The sequence below is a fragment of the Pimephales promelas genome, chromosome 19, assembly GCF_988280905.1.
Source record: "Pimephales promelas chromosome 19, fPimPro1.hap1.1, whole genome shotgun sequence".
NCBI lineage: Eukaryota > Metazoa > Chordata > Actinopteri > Cypriniformes > Leuciscidae > Pimephales > Pimephales promelas.
In genome coordinates, this window is record NC_142787.1 from 10,279,281 (window position 1) to 10,301,621 (window position 22,341).

Here is a 22,341-nt window from a genome sequence, read left to right on the forward strand (position 1 = left end):
ACTGTGAAATAATATGAACAACAAATATTAATAACTAATATTAAGAATACATGTTGTATAACTATTGCTCATTGTTAGTTCATTTGAGCTAATAAGAAGTTATTATAAAGTGTTGCCGAATGCTATAGTTAAAGTAGGCTATAAGGTTTGGCATACATGATTTTTGTAAACAGTTATAGTAATTGCTAAATGAAAACTTGACCGTTGGTTGACATGATGAGGACGTCAACAAAGTTCACAAATCCAAAGATTAGACTTAAGGTTGCTTAAGGTTTGATGTTTTCCCTTTCAATAAATTATGTCAGTCACTTCCTTAGACAGACCAGAGAAGATAAATGATTTGAAACGCACCTAGTTCACTTCATTGTGATAGAATATGTGTTTATTTATTAATAGTTAATATTTAATACGTTAAAATAAAATAACGCAGATTGTGACTCTGACTAGATATGGACTATACACACGCGTACGGCGCCTCACGAGGAACTCTGAGAAACACGAATTAATCGCGAAATAATGCATCGACACACAGCCCTAATCACAAAAACACACTTTCACACAGAAACCTCAACCTTTCAAAAGACTGATAAGACGAAGTTTATCAGAGAAAACTTTAACCGCTGCGTGAATCAGCAAAACCGGAGCAAATAACATTATGATACACTTAAGCATTAGTGGAAATTTTTCACACGCATTTCATATTTGTTTTATCTTTTAAAATGATTTTCAGCATATTTTTGTCTAAGTATTTAAGTTAACTTACCAACCCTTTCCTCTCTTTCAGGAAACACACATGCGCCTTTAATAAAGCTCAACCGGCGTAAATGACGTGATGAATCATGGCGCCAAATTCAAATTATGGAAAACAAAATGGCTAAAAATTCCCATCCCTCGATTTCTCAAACATCAGAACCTACATCCAACATCTAAAGACAGACCTACATGAAGTGTATTCAGGTGAATCTCTCCAAGAAATGTACATGTCATATTAAACTCCAAAATAAAAAAGTGATAAAATATTACTTCTCATTTTGATTTTGGAGTGAAATGTGACAATATTCTTGACAGATTCGATCCTTCAGAAACTCAGGAACATGCCAAGAACTCCAAGATCATCATTAACAGCGTTGTGCACATCTTGATAACGTGTAAAATATTAACTTTGCATGCTCCTGTTTCCGATTCAATGAGGCCCATGTTTAATCTGATAAAATACATTCATCTATGGCAAAATATTATGTAGTAAATGTATTTTATTTTCAGCCGCATTTTCCCAAAGAATAAGTATTTTATTTATTTTGTAAATATCAGACACATAAAGTGAGATGGTGTAACATGCTTTATTTTTGTTAATGTCTTATTGTTTGTCTCATTAACTTGTTACATTGATAGTGCAATACATTTTTTAAAGAAAGTCATAAACTACAATGCTCACATGATGAAATAAATTGATAAAACAATTATTTAAAAAAAAATGAATCATTAACATTTCTTTTATAAACCTAAAACAGCTGTTGTCATCATCACTGGGTCTTTATTCAGAAGCACATTCGACATGATTATGTCACAATTTTAATTAAAAGCTTGAATTATTATTTCCATAAAGTAAACAACGGTCGCTGATGGACCTTACGTCACCTGAAAATGAATCTGACACATCTGGGGGCTCGTCCGGGAAAGATGATGGTAGACTGAAGGTCATTTGAGGATAAGTAAAACTGAAATCAGACCACGGTTTCAGATCATGTGGTAATATTGTTAAATTCCCCAAAACAAAACAACTAGTAAACCCTCATCCCTTTTCAAACATAAAAAACACCATAACCTCCATCCACCAAACGCCTGGACATTATGCATTACGAGAATAACAGATAAAGTGAACCAAGCAGACATGAGGCTTAATAAACATCAGATTAAAACTGATCAGTGCATGTAAATGAATATTGAACATAGTGAGACTGTTACTGAGTTCAAGCTGAACTTTCTCAAAGCTGTAGTAATACTGAGCTGTTGAAACTGTGAAACACTAAAAATAAGTTGTGTATAGAGTGCAAATCCAGGTGTTCATTTCTTTTAGTGGCAAATCAAAAACATCAGCCTGTTAACTGTCCAGGTTTAGGCCTACTGTATATATACATTCTAAAAATTCTTGGTTTGCATCAAAATAAATCACTTAATATGGCAACCTTAGTGCAAATACATCACTGCACCAAATCAAAGATGGTGGCAATTTGGTCAGCAACAGGATTTTCAAACACACAATGATCCTGAATGTTAGTGACTGTAAATATACGGACTACAACTTACTGTACATTAGTACTGAAATTGGCACCACTGTCAGTTTATTTGGCAGATGAGCTCATGGTAAAGAATTGCATAAGCGTATTAATAATATAGTTATCATCAGTGGGTATGTGTACCATATCTCATATCAATACCTGTGATGTGTAATGTGTTGCATCACTGCCACTCCATTAGTGTTTTCTGATTTATTTCATAATGTAAAACTCTAATACTAAACTGGCTAATTTGGAGGCACTTGCACTTTTTGGCTCTATGATGGCACTTTGAGCCGTCTGATGCTTCAATCTCTGCTCTTCAACCTTTCAGTCTCGCCGTGTGAAAACCAAAGCATCCTCGAGGTCTGAGCGAATGTTAGTTGGTCCTGATATCGCCCGGTTTATGGCCACGTCTGGGGAGATTATGATGAAAGCAGGGGCTGCCGCTCAGCCGCAGAGCTCTAGAAGATCAGAGCAAACACAAACACGTTAAGAAACAGCAATGGCCCAATATTTGTGTGTGCTGTGGTTATGAATGTCACTGTTATGACGGGTTCAGACTACACTCGTTTCCTGAAGTCAGTCACTATCAGTCAAAAATATTGTGTAGCCTCAACCTGGCATTTACTTACGCCAATTCTAACAACAAACCCTACTGACTGGAGTTTTCCTAAGTTTCAAATGAAATGTACAATATCTATGAAGCATTAATACTGCTTATGTAAAAGTATTTACTTCATCCGTTCATGAATTTTTAAGTGACGTGTGTTATATTATATTATATTGCTATTAATCACATCTAACAAAAAAGTTTGTTAATGTAATGTATGTGTGTATATTATTATAATTATATATTATAATAATATATATATATATATATGCTATATATATATATATATATATATAGTTTTGATTACATAATATATTTGTTTGTGCTGTGTATAATTATTTTGTATATATAAATACACACACATGCATGTATATATTTAGGAAAATGTGTTATTCATCAATAAAATAGTTTTATTTATATATAATATAGATGATGTATTTATATTATACTATATTATATTAAAATTTTATTTTATTTCTTTTATTATAGTCTATCATATAATATTTTAGTGCTGTCAAATCGATTAATCACGATTATTCACACCTAACATATATGTGTGTATATTATTATAATTATATATTATAATCATTTATATACACTATATTATTACCACACTATATAATAATATATTTTATATATATATATATATATATATATATATATATATGTTTGTGTGTGTGTGTGCGTGACAGTGTGTTTGTATATATATATATATATATATATATATATATATACACAAATATTATTAAAAAAAAAAACCACAAACTTTTATGTTGGATGCAATTAATCGATTTGACAGCCCATATATTATTATATTATATTATGCTAAACTAAGCGTATATAATATAATATACATTTTAATGTTTTACATTTTAGATTTCAATTTTAGTTAAATTTTGTAGTTATTTTTAGCTACTCAGTTTTATTTCAGATACACTAAAAATAATTTGCCGTAGAAACTTAAAATTTTCACTTAACAATTGATAATAAATTTAAAAAAATACTTACAAGTAACAGGTTGAAATGAACATGAAATTCTGATTTTGTATTTTCTTGTAAAACCTACAACGAGATTTATTTATTGAATTTAAGTAAAGATGAGAACACAGGAAGTGACATCACCTGTGGCAGCTGCTGTCGGCACATGAGTACGATGAAGATCACGCCCAGTAAGATGCCAACACTGATCACTATGAAGGGGATGTTGACGATCACGTCAGCCTCAGTAACCACCACTTTCAGCTTCTTGGCAGATTCCTCGTCAATAACCACGCTCTGCACAACAAAAGGAAGCGTTTACGAGATCAGAGGGGACACACTCCTTCATCCTGTCTGATAGTGAACACACTCAAACTCAGAAATAACTTCAATGAGTTCAATGTAGATCTCGATCTGCAGAACTGAGCAGGCCTGTCGTGATTCCTGATTGGTTGTCTGATCATCTGAGATAACCGCAATAATTATGTTGTTTAAATTTCCATCCTACACTGCCAGAAAAAAAGGTACGAAATCTGTCACTGGGGCGGTACCTTTTCAAAAAGGTACACTTTTGTACCTAAAGGGTGCATATTGGTACCATAATTGTACAAATATGTACCATGAAGGTACCAATATGCATCCTTTAGGTACAAAAGTGTACCTTTTGAAAAGGTACCGCCCCAGTGACAGATTTCGTACCTTTTTTTCTGAGAGTGTATTTTGCCTTAAAGACATGCCATTAAATGCACAATATCATGTTTCATGTTAAAAATAATTAAATAAATACACTGACTAAGATAGTCAAATGTCTTATTTTATTTGAAAGGAAGGCTTTTTTTTGGTTTAATTATATTATAATATATTATGCTCAGTGAAATTTTAGTTTTATTAAAGTTTCATTAATATTTAATATTAGCTTTTATTTGTATATTTTTTTTTTATTATCATGGTCATTTGAATTAATTAATTTACTTTCTTTGTCATTTCATTGTGTGTGTTTTTATTTAATATTGCTATTTAGATTTATTATATTAGTGTAACTAATATTTATATTTTATGTCAGCTTTATTTCAATGAACAGAGTATGTTTTAAAAAGTTTTAGTTAACAATAATACGCCTGGTTATATATTATATTTAGTGTTATTTTATTTTTATTAATGTTTTGAATGACCTTAAATTTGAGTTTTTCAGTCTTTTAATAATTTTGTCATGTACTTTTGTATTTTGAAGTATTGTTTTTTATTTAATAATGCTATTTAGATTTATTTAGATATATATATTCAGATTTAGTTTTTATTTTTTGTGCTACAACTTAAACTTATTTCAGTTTATTGCCTAGGCAACCTTTCTCATTTTTGTTTAGTTTATGTTTTCCATCTAGTATTTATGTTTTAATTTTATTTAATACAATCTTTATTTCTATTAACAGAAATGTGTTTAATAGTTTTAGTTAGGGATGCACCAATCCACATTTTTTCACTTCCGATCCGATCCCGATACCTGACTTTGGATATCGGCCGATACCGATACTTTTCCGATACCAGAGCTGTGTTTGCTTTAATATTATTTATCATTATTGTTGATTTTATATGATGCTGAAATAAACTCCTCTCTACAGGCAAGGATGATATGTAGGTATGTCAATATATATATATATATATATAAATATTAAACAATAGATAGACAATTAAACAAAGATACACATTATACAGGCCTACACAGTGCTTTAATTTCAGGAAGGTCTACTAACATTATTCAGGTATGGTCTAAAAAGAATTATAATAAAGTAATCAAAAGTAGGCTATAAATAGCACTGCAAAGTTTATCATAGATAGATTTATGCTTATTAAAGCTGAAGTAATTCATTCAAGAGCTGTGAGTGATTTTCTCTTTGCCTTTTGTTGTTTGATTCTCAGTAATGTCGCGATCAAAGCTGAAACAGTGTTAGTACTGTGAAACTCATTTATGTAGATGAATTTTACAGATACTGATGAATTTCATGTGTTCACTTTGACAATAAAACATTAAGCATGATGTGTGTGTAATTATTTCTTTAGACAAGGACAGAAGATCAGACCAGCTTCAAAAAAGTTGGAAACCATCACAGAAATTCTAATGGTTTTGATTAAAATGCCAATAGGAACCATTTGCTTTTACCATTTAAACCACTACAGCGGAGACACAGACACCACTATAATTCCCATGAAAACCATTAAATCCAATAGAATTTCTTTTTCCTGTGGGAAGAAACTTGTTAAACTGGTGGGACTGGTCTTTTTCTATATTGAAAAAGATGTGCTTGTGTAATTGCTTGAACTTGAATGATGTAGCAGAGTTTGTTTTTGTTTTTTTTTTGAAGTTTCTGTCTCTCTCCATATCATTCACTACATATGTAAAAATATTTGTATGCAGAAATGTCAAAGAACTAATCTTATTCGGGAAAATAAGTTTAAAGTGTTCCCAAACTTGCGAACGGCTTCTCTTTCTCGCTGGCTTCATCACAACAACACTAAAATAAACTCAATCCACTCTCAATAATAACGCCAATCCGAACACAGACTACTAACCCACGGTGTTGCCATGGTTTGGCTTCACTTTTATAAGAAATACAGCCGCCAGGTATCAAACCTGTCAACACTGGATCGGGCTGTCAAAGCAGTCAGGCGGTTCACTACAGGAGTGAACCAGTGTGTTTGCTTCAGACGTCATTTTTACGTGACTAGTGACGTAATGATACAAGCTCCGAAGCAGTGGTTCATTGCAAAGACCGTTCGAGTTTGCAGCAAGCTTCGGAGCGTCGGTGTCAGACGTAACATCACTACCTGTTCCTGCTCTGCCTTGTTTGTTTTGGATTGAGTTTGTATGATTGTAGTTTTCTTTTGTTGATTTGTTTATTTTATGTTTTGATCTTTATTAAATACTTCTTCTCTCTGCACTTGAATCCACGGATTTATTCCTCACCACGCACCGTGACAAGTTTAAGTATGAGAAACTGGTTTTAACTATGAGAGTTTAAGTATGAGAAACTAATGCAACCACAACTCTCTCTGTCTCTTTACTCTTCCATGGCTTGTGTCGTTCAAAAGAAGATCTATTTTGCATCATGTTGCACACCTTTCATAATAGTGCATCTCAACAAGCAACAGTGATGAAAACATCTGAAATACTTCTCCAGTTCTCCTGGGAAGAGAAGCTGATTCTTCCAGCTTCAGGTCTGACACACGAACAAAAGCTCAAAGCCAAGTTAAACTGAGATAAGCTTCCTGGAAGAGTTTTTCTTCTTTTTGAAGCTTGATAAACCATCTGTTGTAATCACCCAGCGGGACGGACTCAAATGCTAAAACAGGTTTAACGTAAAAAACCTCGACATCCTGTAAAAGCCTGGTGGAGAGATACTGATTTAGTAAAACTTTACCTCATTAAGGTACATCACTGGAAACACCAGCGTCTGGATTTTTCCAGTTTGACTGCAAAACAAAAGAAGAAAATATGTTAAGAATATGTGAAGATGTTTAGATCCACTCATTTAGAGATTTGAGATTCAAGCAATATTTGATGCATGACAGACATATCAGGGTTTATTATTGTTCATAAATCTATTAAAAACTTTTCTGTTACCTGAAATAAAGTAAAATACAAATATTAGTTGAAAAACTTAAACTAAATGAAAATTAGAAATGTTGGATCAAATAATCAGTAAAATTATGAACTGGAAATAAATAAAAACTAAAACAAAAATTCAATGAAATAAATCGCTGTTTGACAACTTGTTAACATTCAATACTATAGGTTTTTGATATTATGAAAAGCTAATTAGATTGAAAAAGATTGTAAATGTATAATCAAAATAAAACATTAAAATTAATTAAATATGTAAAATTAAAATATATTAATAATTAAAAAAAATATAAAAGTAAAACACTTACTAAATATAAACATATATTTTATAAAAAATATAATATAATATTAAAAAAATATAATTAAAACAAATAGTGTTAAAATTAAAAACGTCAAAAAAAGATATATATATATATATATATATATATATATATAACCATAAAAATGATTCAAATAAAAAAAATGCATATTTAAAATAAAATCCATCAAAATAAATTAAGCCACTAGCTATTTTTTCATCAAAAGTTGCGAATTTAAATGGCATAAAATATTTGTGAATAAAAGCTTTGTTTCTATTCCTTGTGTTCAAGAACACAAAATCGTCACTTCTTGGGAATTCATGTGCATCTTAGCGTTTTCATTCACCTTTTTCCCAAAATGTGCATAAGAATAGGTGTCTGTAAACACAGCACCTCTCAGAAAGAGCCCATCAGACGGGCGGGACTGAAGGAAGTCAGTTCACGCCGTCCTTGTGTCATGCTGATAATAATAAATGTGCAGAGATGTTTTCCGTTCACATGCTCATGAGGGTGATTTATCTGCGCTGTGACGCTCGGCTCTCAGATAGTGTATTGCAGTTCAGAACTAAGCCAACAAGCTGTCGACTCATTTGGCAGCGTTGTGTCTTCGGTCACGTCATCGGTCCGCCGAACAGACTCCAAAAGCAACCTGTAACACCATGTGTGTCCTAAAATAACTCTGATCAGCTTTAACACGCAGCTGTCAATCATTACAGCTGGAGACAGTGGCCAACTTCAAGTCAGGGTTCATGAGAGGCTTATGTACTGTATTTGTTTTACTGGAGCTCATGTAACCCTGAAAACATGCCTTACTCCATCAAAAGCAGTATACAAGGTATAAATAAGTATATATTTTCGATTTATGATATCAAAGTTAGGTTCCTAGTTGTGTTTTGGAGTCTCCTACAATAGTTTTACATGCATCAGAGGTCAAAAAAACTTGCACATCCGTTGCACATCACCTGTCTAAAACGGTTCGTTCTGAAGGGAATGTGAACAGTACTATAGTGATGTTCTGTGATCAGACTCGTCCTCACCTGAAGCCCGGGATCTGATGGACGTAGACGTTAACCTGAACACGCTTCGCACCCCTAAGCAAGAGTCCAGTGAGCTGAGGACACAAACACACACGAAATGACATAATTAAATTAAATAAATTTAAATAAAAGCCATTAAAATTAAACATTTATTAAATTAATTAAATCCCAAAAGTATTCAAATAAAATTGGAATAAAATTCATGCAAATACTTACTAAAACTATTTAAATCATAAAAATGTATAATTAAAATAATTAATTCAAAAATTAAATACATCAAAATAATACACTAAAAATTAAATCATAAAAATGTATAAAACAAATAAATATTTCTTTTTAAATAAAAACCATCAAAATTGAACCTACTAAAAATGTAATAAATAAATAGTTTTAAAATAAAAAAACATACTTCTGACATAAATAATACTTCAGCGGGTCATAATTCTGACATCAATACCATGGGGAAAAACTGCCATATAGATAGTTTTAATATAATCTCATAATTTGGCAGCAAGTATATTAAGTTTCTGTCACTTTAAGGCCTGATGCACGGATCCATTATACTGTTACACGTTACACACTTTCTCAAAACGTTTCCTATCACTTAAAGCGTACAAGAAAACTCGCCAAGCTTGGCATTTTTACATTATTTTGTGTGTATTTGACTGTTTAAGCACAATAATAAAATATCTCACTTTAGTACTGAGAGGTGTATGCACACGCGCTTTGGGTGTGAGTGTCAAAAAACAATATTTTGACACTACAGTGCACTTAGTTTATTATTTCAGATGCCTTTCTAAAAGTCTACAATTGAAAAAAGTATATTTAGGATATATATATCAAATGAAACCCGCCAAAGTGGCTATAGTAGGAGTGACTGCATTACACGCTGCTGCTGAAACACACACACGTTTGGTGTTAATGTTAAGCCCTGTCTGCGACCCATTAAAACTGTTTCACCAACACTGGATGCTCCCAATACGCGTGTGCCGTGTGCAAAATGCATGATGGGTACTGAGAAATATGAGAAAACATTGCATAAAATGATGTGAAAACATATGAGAAATATGAGAAAAGGAGAAAACATTGCATAAAGTGACACGCCTTCCCAGATATAAAACTGATTCTTACCCGAGTGTAACCTCTATCCTCCAGTAAAGAGGGCATATAATATCAGTAAATATGGTAATCATTCAGTACTATGGTACACATCTGATACTGTTACTGTACCATGGTACTGCCAAAGGTTTATAGTGTAGAATCTGTTCCAAGTGAACCTACACAACACCATAAAACACGCCTAGAGCAAACCTTATCCCGCCGATCCCGATTGTGCAGAAAAAGCTCTTTTTAACTTGATCTATTGCTTGAATAAATGCAAAAATGTTCACGGCTTTTTCGTACAGAAAAGTTTGGGAAGATTCTTTGATTACAAACTCCCAGCAAAAGAGAAACTCCAACGGTTTAATGACTAACTAGATGTCGAGAAGTGGGAAATCAGATACACTCATCCCAACATGACCGGCTTTATCAGCCAGTATGTTTGTTTGTTCTGTCAGTAAATAATGATATCACAGATGCCATTCATGCATTCATTGACTCTGGATCTGCAGCATTGGTATCAGTTGTGAGTTTTCTGCTGAAAGAGAATCTGTCTCGATATACTCTAACAGTGAAGCGGAGTGTGGAGCGGTGGTGCCCTCTTGTGGCAGAGCAGATGTGTGCACACTGACTTGTTGATCAAATATAGGATTATAATATAAAAGCATCTCTCTGTATTGTATTTTTATTTAAAAAAATAGTGTATGTGAGAAAAAATATTGAGTATAATATTGTAAAGAAAACTAATTCAATTAATTATATCTAAAATTAAATTATTTACTTTTATACTGTCACTGGACCAAAGCTAATTGCTGAAATATTATTTGGAAAAAGTGCTTGTGCATATCATTTTTTGTTTTCCATCCAATCATCCATCCATCCATCTGTCATCATCCAATCATCCATCCATCCATCCATCCACCCATCATCATCCAACCATCCATCCATCCTCCAATCATCATCCATCAATCCATCCACCTATCATCATCCAACCATCCATCCATCATCATTCAACCATCCATCCATCCATCATCATTCAACCATCCATCCATCCATCATCATCCAACCATCCATCCATCCACCCATCATCATCCAATCATCCATCCATCCATCATCATCCAACCATCCATCCATCCATCCACCCATCATCATCCAATCATCCATCCATCCACCCACCCATCATCATCCAATCATCCATCCATCCACCCATCATCATCCAACCATCCACCCATCCATCATCATCCAATCATCCATCCATCCATCCATCATCATCCAACCATCCATCCATCCACCCATCATCATCCAATCATCCATCCATCCATCCATCCATCCATCCATCCATCCATCCACCCATCATCATCCAATCAACCATCCCCCCATCCATCCACCCATCCACCCATCATCATCCAATCATACATCATCATCATCCATCCATCCTCCAATCATCATCCATCCATTCACCCATCATCATCCAATCATCCTTCCATCATCATCATCCATCCATCCATCCATCCACCCATCATCATCCAATCATCCACCCATCATCATCCAACCATCCATCCATCCACCCATCATCATCCAATCATCCATCTAACATCATCATCCATCATCATCATCCAATCATCCATCCTCCAATCATCAATCCATCCATCCATCCATCCACCCATCATCATCCAACCATCCATCCATCCTCCAATCATCATCCATCAATCCATCCACCTATCATCATCCAACCATCCACCCATCATCATCCAACCATCCACCCATCCATCATCATCCAATCATCCATCCATCCATCCATCCATCCATCATCCAATCTTCCATCCATCCATCATCATCCAACCATCCATCCATCCACCCATCATCATCCAATCATCCATCTAACATCATCATCCATCATCATCATCCAATCATCCATCCTCCAATCATCAATCCATCCATCCATCCATCCACCCATCATCATCCAACCATCCATCCATCCTCCAATCATCATCCATCAATCCATCCACCTATCATCATCCAACCATCCACCCATCATCATCCAACCATCCACCCATCCATCATCATCCAATCATCCATCCATCCATCATCATCCAACCATCCATCCACCCATCATCATCCAATCATCCATCCTCCAATCATCATCCAATCATCCATCCATCTATCCACCCATCATCATCCAATCATCCATCCTCCAATCATCATCCAATCATCCATCCATCATCATCATCCATCCATCATCATCCAATCATCCATCCATCCATCCATCCATCCATCCATTTACCGATCATCATCCATCTATCCACCCGCCATCATCCATCCCCCTGATCCAAGAAGACATTTGGAAATTCTCTTGGAAAAGTGCAACTGCATGGATAAAGCATGAACATGTGATGTTCCGGCTCCATGCAGCTTTTACTTTCAGTGAGGACTAAAAATATAAATTGCTGATGAAATGAACAAGACCTTGATATCCCACATGTGAGCATGCAGCAGGTTTATTCACTTATACGCAAGGTTTTCGGGGCGATTACACACACGTACCGGGTTGATGTCAATGACCGTCTCGTGCTCCTCCTTCTTGGGATTCATCCCCAAAACATCCTGGACAAATTTGTCATCCGCCTGGTAGAAATGAGGCGAGGACATAATGATGGGTGCACCTGAGAGAACACACACACACAGAGACGTTAGCGGGCCGTCCAGCGTCTGTTCTGTCATGTATAACATTCAAACACACACAGACCTTCTTTGCACACGCTGACGTTGAGGAGGCCGGAGCCGAGACAGTTTCCCGTCGGCACACAGAAGCCTGCGTTGTCCGGGTTAACCGTAAGATTAGCGAAAACCTCGCTGGGAGGAACGAAGCGGAAACCAGGAACCCCGTGTACACTCACATCAGACTCGTACAGAGCGTACAGAGACCTGTCAACACAAAACACACACTCAAACAGGTGAAAACATGCATCTAATTAGCACTAACTGTTTTACAGTTCACTTGAGGCAAACGAGCTATGAGTCAGTGTGACCCACTTCCTAGAGTTTTATCGGCTTTGTTTGTCACTATAATTTCCCTATAAACTTTAACATGGTTTATTTCACTGTGATGAAACACAGTTATATATGTGGAAATCACTTCAGAAGTGCTGAATAGTTTTTCTTGGGATCAGCTGACTCTGATTCATGCCACATTTGGCCTATACGCGTGACCCAAAGAAAAAAATCATCAGTGAAAATAATTTTTTAAAGAAAAAACACTTTAAAAAAATTCTGATGCAAAGACCTTTTCAGGCCCAATATGATCAATACAGAATCAATAAGAGCCTTTCTAAACTAAACTTTAAATCAGAAGCTCCAGCAAATATTATTAATGACTTCTAGAAAAATAAAAAAATAATTTCATATGTCTGTTTTTATTCAGGATTTTACTAATTAATATAATTAAATAGTTTTAATACATTAATAAATAAGCTAAATTAAATCTAAATACATTTCTATTTTTAAATTTATTTAAAATTATTTTAAATTTATTTATTTATGTTTTTTTTTAATTTTATATTTTTAAAATTATTATTCATCATATTACATTAAACATAATCACATATTAAGATTATACATACATACAACATGTATTCTTTATTTATTTATGAAGGGACCATGCACAATTTTTAACATAAAAGTACCATTTCATATGTATTGTACCGGATTTAGCCAGAGGCTATTTTTCATCCGTATACTACATATACTATAAGTCATGATATTATTATCACATATACTCAGAACGTTAAAGATTTATGAAAAGAAGTCTCTTCTGCACATTTATTTGATCAAAAATACAGTGAAAATTGTGAAGTATTATTCCAGTGTAAATCATCTGTTTTCTATGTGAATATATAGTAAAGTGTAATTTATTCCTGTGATCAAAGCTGACTATTCAGCAACATTACTCCCGTCTTCAGTGTCACATGATCCTTCACAAATCACTCTAATATGATGATTTGGTGCTTATAAACATTTATGATTATTAGTAATGTTGAAAACAGTTCATATTTTTGTGAAAACCGTGATACATTTTATTTTTCAGGATTCTTTGATGAATAGAAAGTTCATAAGAACACCATTTATTTGAAATAACCTTTTGTAACATTATCAATGTCTTTACTTTCACTTTTCATCAACTGAACGCATCCTTCATGAAAAAAGTATTAATAACTTTCAAATCAGTGTGTATAAATGAGCTCACCTGCACAGATCAGAGGAGAATATGTAGAGTTTCTCAGTTTTTGTGATGATGGGATGGAAAGAGGCTCCGTCGGTGCCGTTGATCATGTTACACTCGACTGAACTCCACCACTTTAACGCACTGACAAACACAGCACATTATCCATAATTCACTCCTCGGCAGCTCGTTTGAAATCCATCATTAATCTTCTGGAGCTTTCTGCTGATTTTACCTCTGTCCGTTCCACTCGTTTATACGAGCAAAGTCCTGATAGTTCTGCCTCCCCGTGAAGAACACATAATCCCCGTCATCTGTGCCGTTTTTCTGAAACATAATAGATGACGAGAATGAAAGAGATGAAAAAAACAGATTAAACAAACTGCAGTTGAATTAATAATATTAGCTATCTACCCATAAATAGCTGATCCACATGCCAATATATAAGAGACACAGAATGCACAAAGGTTTGGGGTCAGTAAGATTTTTTAAAATGTTTTTAAAAGTCTCTTTCTGTTTTTAATGTTTTTAAAGGTTTTTCCATGTGAATATATATAGTAAAGTGTAATTTATTCCTGTGATCAAAGCTGAATTTTCAGCATCATTGCTCCAGTCTTCAGTGTCACATGATCCTTCACAAATCACTCTAATATGATGATTTGATGCTTATAAACATTTATGATTATTATCAATAGCTATATTTCCATCCATCTATTCGTATGTGCACTTTGGGAAACTCACGTGAATTTTGAACTTTGAATAGAAAAATAGAAAGTAAATTTAGTTTTTATTATAGTTTCATAGTGTGTCATATAGTTGATAGTTTATTATAGTCAAGATGCATAGTTATTTTCATATTTTTAAGCTTTTAAATTTTTAGTTTTCTTTTTCTTATTTCAAAAGTACAGCATTTATTTGATTGAAATAGAATCTTTTCTAACACAATAAATGTCGCTTTTGATCAATTTAATGTGTCCTTCCTGAATAAAATCCCAAACCTAAAATCAAACATATTTAAATGAAAGACAAGCATAAAACAGCGTATAATCATCCTAGGAGGGACAGTTACTAAAATGCTAAAATCCTCATGTGACGATTTAAATCATCAAGACACCATTGCAGTCTTTCAGACACTGACTGAACTTTAGCATTAGTATTAGAGCCAAGTATCAACAAGCACTAGTCACAACCCAGCGACAACCATCCAGTCTCACTCGTTTAAAAACGAACTCCGGCGCAAAATGAACCTTTGGTCTAATAAAACATCGGTACCTAGTTAACCGTTCTCTGAGATTTGTTTTCTTGATAATCGAATGTAAAGAGTTTTATCTCTAAAAACTAGCGTATAACGCTAGTATGTGGGGCATAGAGTAATGAAAATAAAAATCGCTAGTTTATACCACTAACAAGGCTCAAAATAGCCCCACACTAACACAGTAACATAATGAGGGTCCCTATATGCAAAACGAAGCATTGAGAACTTAGAAGTGTACAGACCGTTTAATAAGAAGATACTTTATGAAGACAGTTCACTTCGTGTATACAGACAGGAGCCATCTTTAGAAAACAGACTTGATAAGTCGATCTCCGAACGCCGTTCATACAGTTCAGAAGTTCGCTGAACTTCATACAGTTCAGCTCACGCAGCACGTCGTTCATGGTTGTCGTGACTTGTCGTTACTGTTTTCCCAAGATTTGTCTGTATACACGAAGTTGACTGTCTTTATAAAGTATCTTCTTATTAAAAGGTCTGTACACCAGTGTTGTAGTACTCGAGACTCGGACTCGTCTCGGACTCGGTCTCGAGAGCATATTTTAATGGTCTTGGTCTTGTCATGGACTCGTGTCCATTTGGACTCGGAATTGACTCGTACTCGAACATTTTTTTTTTAGGACTCGGAATTATTCCCGAGTCCACTCGAGTTCAATTAAAAATATTTTTCATGATTATTAATGTATGTTAATAAAATATTTCTTTAAATTGATTGACACGCCCAGTGATTGGTGATTTTCTAGTGCGCAACTGCGCATTACAAATTGTAATAAAATTACTTTTAACACCACCTACTATGTGGCCTTTTTACCCTAAACTGATCATATTTTTTAAACTCTAAGTAAATTCAGTAAAAAAAAAAGGATTTCTCTAAGTAAATAAAAGTAAATTAGGTAATCAACCCTCACTGGTCTCGGTCTCGACTCGGACTCGACCGTCTCTGGTCTCGGACTCAACTCGGACTCGACTCTCTATAGACTCGGTCTTGACTCGGACTCGGACTCGAGTGAGGTGGTCTCGACTACAACACTGCTGTACACTTATAAAGTTCTCAATGCTTCGTTTTGCATGTATGGACCCTCGTTTAATGATTATGTTACTGTGTTAGTGTGGGGCTATTTTGAGCCTTGTTAGTGGTATAAACTAGCGATTTTTATTTTCATTACTCTATGCCCCACATACTAGCGTATACACTAAACAGTTTTTATAAATAATAATAATAATTCATTACATTTATATAGCGCTTTTCTAGATACTCAAAGCGCTTCACATAGAGAGGGGAATCTCCTCAACCACCACCAATGTGCAGCATCCACCTGGATGATGCGACGGCAGCCATATTGCGCCAGAACGCTCACCACACACCAGCTTACTGGTGGAGAGGAGACAGTGATGAAGCCAATTGGTATAGATGGGGATGATTAGGAGGCCATGATGGACAGAGGCCACTGGGCAAATTTGGCCAGGATGCCGGTGTTACACCCCTACTCTTTCGAAAGACATCCTGGGATTTTTTATGACCACAGAGAGTCAGGGCCTCGGTTTAACGTCTCATCCGAAGGACGGAATATACAAAGTAGATAAAATAGATAAAACTCTTTACATTCGATTATGAAAACAAATCTCAGAGAACGACTGACTAGGTACCGATGTTTTATTAGACCAAAGGTTCAATTTGCGCCGGAGTTCTCCTTTAACACTGAAGTGGCGTAAACTGCAGTTCAAGGACTGGCCACTAGAGGCCGGCTGCAGAGGAGACTCAAATCCCACAAACCCACGTTAAAAAAATGGCCAACTATACAGCAGAAATAAACCAAGGGGGTAATCCATCAGTAGGAAGTTAAAGCCTCTCAGGAGCCGCTATTGTAGCAGAACTTCACCTGCTGTTAGCATCCCATTGACACCCATTCATTTTGGCGTCACTTTGACAGCGAATAACTTTACATCTGAGGCGTCCATACTCCATAGATTTAATTTTGTCCATTATTTATTTCTAAAGAAACACGACAATGTTTAAAAGACTCCATTACTATGTATCTTACGTTTACGGCCCTGTAGACGCCGTTTTTGTAAAATTAGGCTAAAGATTGCGTCATAACCACAGGACTTTCTGTCGCACAGTAGAGACATTACCGTATAGACAGGAGGAGAAGTTCACAGGCAATCTTTTACTGTCTATGAGGCAATCGGGCAGACATGGAGGCACAAAGTCAAAGTAGAAGCCCATAGATAGAGAGTCCATAAAAGCAACGGGACAAAATATTTCAACAATGTTTTTGAAGAATTTGCTGATTCAGATTTGTCTTGGCACAGCTACTAGAAGATTACAACTGTGAGACTGTCGTCACGCTCAGTTTGAGCCCGTGCAGTCGCTCCGACATCAGACAGGAAGTGCAAAAATCGGGCTTCAGTCTTCTCCGTTGAAATCAATCAATGAAATCAATGGGGTCGCTGTGTCCATTTCTTTTACTGTCTATGAGAAATAAACATGTTTACAGTCTGGTGCAAAAAGTGGTTTTGGTCTATATACGTAGATTATTTTGTCCTTCATGAAAACTGTGAGAAGGATGAATGTGTTCATAACTCATCCGTTTAAATTATATTAAGTCTTAAAGTTGTGCATAATTAAGGGCATGGCCACGTGTGACAGGTGGATTGCCGCTGATGTCACTGCTAGCGTTTGTCTGCTGTGTGTTAGCGTCACGTCACCTCAGCTAATCCACCTCGCTGGACATTTCCAGTTATCCGCGAGTGGCGCACGGCCAAGTTGGCGACGGCCGGCTCCACCCACTTTGGGCACTCATCAGAAACGCTCTTACGGGTGACATCCAAGGGGGTAATCCATCGACCGGAAGTTGAAGCCTCGCGGGAGCTGCCATCTTGTAGCAGAACTTCACTTGCGTTAGCATTCCCATTGACTCCCATTCATTTTGGCGTCACTTTGACAGCGAATAACTTTACTTCTGAGGCGTTTGAAGACCCCATTTGTCCTTTATTTATTTCTAAAGAAACCCGACAATGTATAAAATCCTCAATTACCTTGTAGCTTATGTTATGGCCCCGTAGAAGCAGTTTTAGTGAAAGTAGGCTAACGATTGCGTCATACCCACGCGACTCTCTGTCGCGCAGTAGAGAGATTACCGTATGGACAGGAGAAGAAGCTCGCGCGCAATCGGGGAAACGTGGAGGCAAAATGACAAAATAATTAATCAGAATTGTCTCCTTCTCCTAGCTCTTGGACATCTCCTACTCACACTCTCCGCCTCTGCATGTTTCGGAAGAGAATGATTCAGATTTCTCATGCCACAGCACTAGAAGACAGACGGGTTGCTCTCGTCACATCTATGTAGTCAAGCTCTGTTTGAGTCTGCGAGTCAGGAACGGAAGTGCAAAAAAACAAATCGCCAAAAACGGGCTTCAATCGTCTCAATGGAGTTCCAATGAGATCGCTCTGTCCACTTCTTATACTGTCTATGGTGACGTCACACACAATTAGCCCATATGTCTTTACAATTTATGGTCACAACAACACTACAAACACCACACACCTTGTAGAAAAGTCCGAAGTGGTCTTCCAGCTCAGGCTTAAAGGTTTTGAGGTCTTTGAGCAGCCGGTCTTCGTAACCCCACAGGAGGTCGCCCACCCTGAACGTCTCGAACACACCCACGCCTTTGGATACCATCAGGTCAAAGATTAATCGTCTGAGGAGGCTGTCTTTGAATGTCTCCATCACGGTCTAAGGTCAAACACACACACATGAACACAAACACAAAAACACACACATACACAGACAAAAAAACACACACACACACACACACACACACACACACAAAGAGAGATTTAGCTCATCTCGGACATCATTTCTTTATGCAAAATAAAATTTCTTACTGTTATTTTGACTTTGGCCTGAAATGTGACGAGATTCACACATTAAACTCTCACTTTAGTGGTTTTAATATGTCAGAGTTCCCAATCTCACCACAGCGGGGATGTTGACCGTGCGCACGGTGTCGTCCTCGGAGCCGCGTGACATGTCAGGCTCGAACACGTATGTTTTTGGATTGACAGCTTCCACTCTGGTTCCGTTATCCATAAATTTCACATCCTCTTTCGGTCGATACTCCCTGAAAGAGGAAATTCAAGTTTCAGATCTGGTTCTTATTGACTTATGAAAACAACAACGTGTTGGAGCTGAGCTACTCTTCAACAACAGGTCATGTGACTCAGATAAGATCTGAAGCTGTTGACATGTGGGCTCTGGCCGTTTCACGTTTTTAACGAACTTTTCATCAAACTTGTGTAAGAAAAACTGGAAACAGCAAAAAGAAAAGAAGAAGAACAAGGAAAAAATAAATACACAGCATCATGTTTCAATTATATTTTAATTTCTATTTATATTTATAAAACGCTTAGTTCGAATCCTTGATTCTGATTGGTCAAGAGCTGTGCTTTATTCACAATAAAACAGCTTACATGCATTTTACACATTGGAACGTTGCTGCTGTTCACGCTCAGGGACTATTTTTTCTAGCGGAAGGAAGGCTTTTAGTGATTTTACTTCAAGAAAGTTGCACTAAACATTGTTTTTACTTTAATATTGTGTGGCAACCGTTTGCTCCGCTTCGCGCCGTGCCTAACAACGCCCTTCAGCCGTTACTTATTCAACGATACAGCACAGCCTCTCGTACCTTATTGCTTACTCAAAAGTGTGTGTATATACACAAACATAATTGTTGTAATTTTCCAATTAAAATCAAGTATATATATTATTACATAAACTTATTTTTTTTAAATAACTTATATGATTATAATTATAATAAATTATACTAATTGTAATATTGGTGAGCAGAAGAGACTTCAATAGCATTAATAAAATCATATTTACTGCAGTGTGTTTTGGGTTATGGCTGACCTGTAGGTGTACGGGCCGATCTCGATGACCGAGGGTTTGTCTCCGTTCAGAACCTCTGCTGGATTGGTCACATTAAAGAAGTAAAACTGCATGTAAACTGGTGGCGGCGGGTTCTGCCACACCGAAAACGCTTCTGTTCCATTCTCTAGAATTATTTGCTGTAAGAGAAAGTGAATTGTGAGTAGAAATTACCAAAATTGTGGAAGAGAAACAAACATAAAGCTACTTAATTACTTAATTAGAACACTTCCTAATATCATATATTTATATATCATTTGCATCATTGTGCACATTTATAAAATTTTATGTAAAAGGAAAAAAAAAACGTTTTCTGGACGTTATGTAATTTCTCTTCTTCAGCGAATTGCATATAATATTAATTCAATATGATATTATGGAATCAAACTTCATTGTAATAATGCTAGAACAAATAATAAAGGGATATTTTATAATTAGGAATACAATATTATAATGTGAGGAGAAAATCCCAATACTACATAATAAAAATATATATAATACATAATATTATGTTTGATTTATATAATGTCATTTTATTATACAATATACTCTGATATTATATTATAATAAAATCATATATTTCATAATATTATTATGTGAGGATAAATTCTACTACTACTAATATTAATAGCAACAAAATATAGTATATATTATAAAATAATATTACATAAACTTTATGACTTTATTTTTAATAAACAATTATAGAATACACTGATATATCGTAATATAATGATGTATTACATTACACTTTACACTATTTTCATAATATTATCTGTGGAGAAAATCATAATTTTCCACTAATTTCACAATAATCATAGTACATATTATAAATATATTACATATTATATTACAATATATATATATATATATATATATACACACACACACACACACACACTACAGCATATTATTTTAATATATTTATATTTCATAACATAAATGTAATAGTACTATTTAATGAGTATAGTTATATATTTTCAGAATATTATGTGAGAAGAACACATGAACAACACACACACACGCACACGCACACACACACTGACCTCCTTTATTCTGTTGTTTAAGAGCTTCTGAAAGACTCCCGACAAAACCATCGCGATCCCTGCGATTAACAGCAGAATGCAGATCAGTCCAGTGCTGTAAACACAGCAGGCCCGGAGCCGCATGGTCAGCTCGGTTCGGCTCGGTTCGGAGAGAAGGACAGAGACGGAGCTGGGAGTGTTTACATGTGTCAAGATCGCGAGATCGAAACACACATCGAGTGCAAAACTGCTGTTTCTAATGAGACAGAGCTCGTGTATTCCTGCAGGAGGCGCTCGGTGGCTCAATACCATAGACCAGTGGTTCTCAAAGTGGGGTCCGCGGACCCCTGGGGGTCCGCGAGCTAAAGCCAGGGGGTCCGCGAAATAATTTACAACCTAACGTTTTTTTCCATGCTATGAGTCATGTTTTCTTTATCATCTGAAAACATGCTGTTTATTCCTAAGTAACTTATATAAAGCATTTAACATAAAACAATACAAAGTAGACACTTAAAGTTTTCTATAGATAGATAATCTATGTCTGTGCGTCAAGTAGACCATTCGCTGCTGTTGATTTTGCGGGACGTGCGCCAGAAAGGAGACCGAGAGACGGCATGAACCCGCATCCGGTTCTTTTCTGTATTTTTAAAAGGCATGACATTTTGTAGTCATTTATAATGTAGCCTATACACAAATAAAAAATGGACACTTTACCGTTTCGGATGATGCACTCTTGTCTTATCTATGACCATAAATAAGAGTATTCCTGTTTCCACTGCTGAGGAAAAATTCCCATGTAATTGCGCGCCGGCGTCTCGCGTGCGCGCACAATAGTCAGTTCTAGCACTGCTACTGTAGATTTGACATTAGAAGTCTGATCATTATCAAAATAAAAGTGCATAGTGACAGGGCCGTACCCACAACTGAGGTTGCAAGGATGCACATCGCGATGATACTAACCTTCTCGTCTGAG

General features: G+C 35.7%; 2 protein-coding genes across 5 annotated transcripts in view; one reads left to right on the plus strand and one right to left on the minus strand.

The window, feature by feature from the left end:
- LOC120460949 (liver-expressed antimicrobial peptide 2) overlaps positions 1 to 1,414 on the plus strand; it is a 30,163-nt gene extending 28,749 nt beyond the window's left edge. For 3 of the 4 annotated variants that reach the window (XM_089123752.1, XM_039649002.2, XM_089123753.1), the window contains exon 3: positions 785 to 1,414. In XM_089123752.1, the coding sequence (XP_088979878.1) occupies positions 785 to 824 (40 nt within the window). In that variant the 3' untranslated portion in view covers positions 825 to 1,414. The remainder of the gene's footprint in view (positions 1 to 784) is intronic. The other variant, XR_016147723.1, reaches the window with a different exon arrangement.
- Positions 1,322 to 21,646, minus strand: scarb2c (scavenger receptor class B, member 2c). Its single transcript, XM_089123751.1, has 12 exons — positions 21,390 to 21,646; positions 20,329 to 20,486; positions 19,396 to 19,540; positions 18,964 to 19,152; positions 14,378 to 14,469; positions 14,167 to 14,286; positions 12,670 to 12,848; positions 12,468 to 12,586; positions 8,823 to 8,896; positions 7,284 to 7,335; positions 4,012 to 4,164; positions 1,322 to 2,740 (listed from the first exon to the last, which is right to left on the minus strand). The coding sequence occupies exons 1-12, from the start codon at positions 21,510 to 21,512 to the stop codon at positions 2,702 to 2,704; spliced, it is 1,443 nt and encodes a 480-aa protein (XP_088979877.1). The 5' UTR covers positions 21,513 to 21,646; the 3' UTR covers positions 1,322 to 2,701.
- Between the last annotated feature and the right edge of the window lie 695 nt (positions 21,647 to 22,341).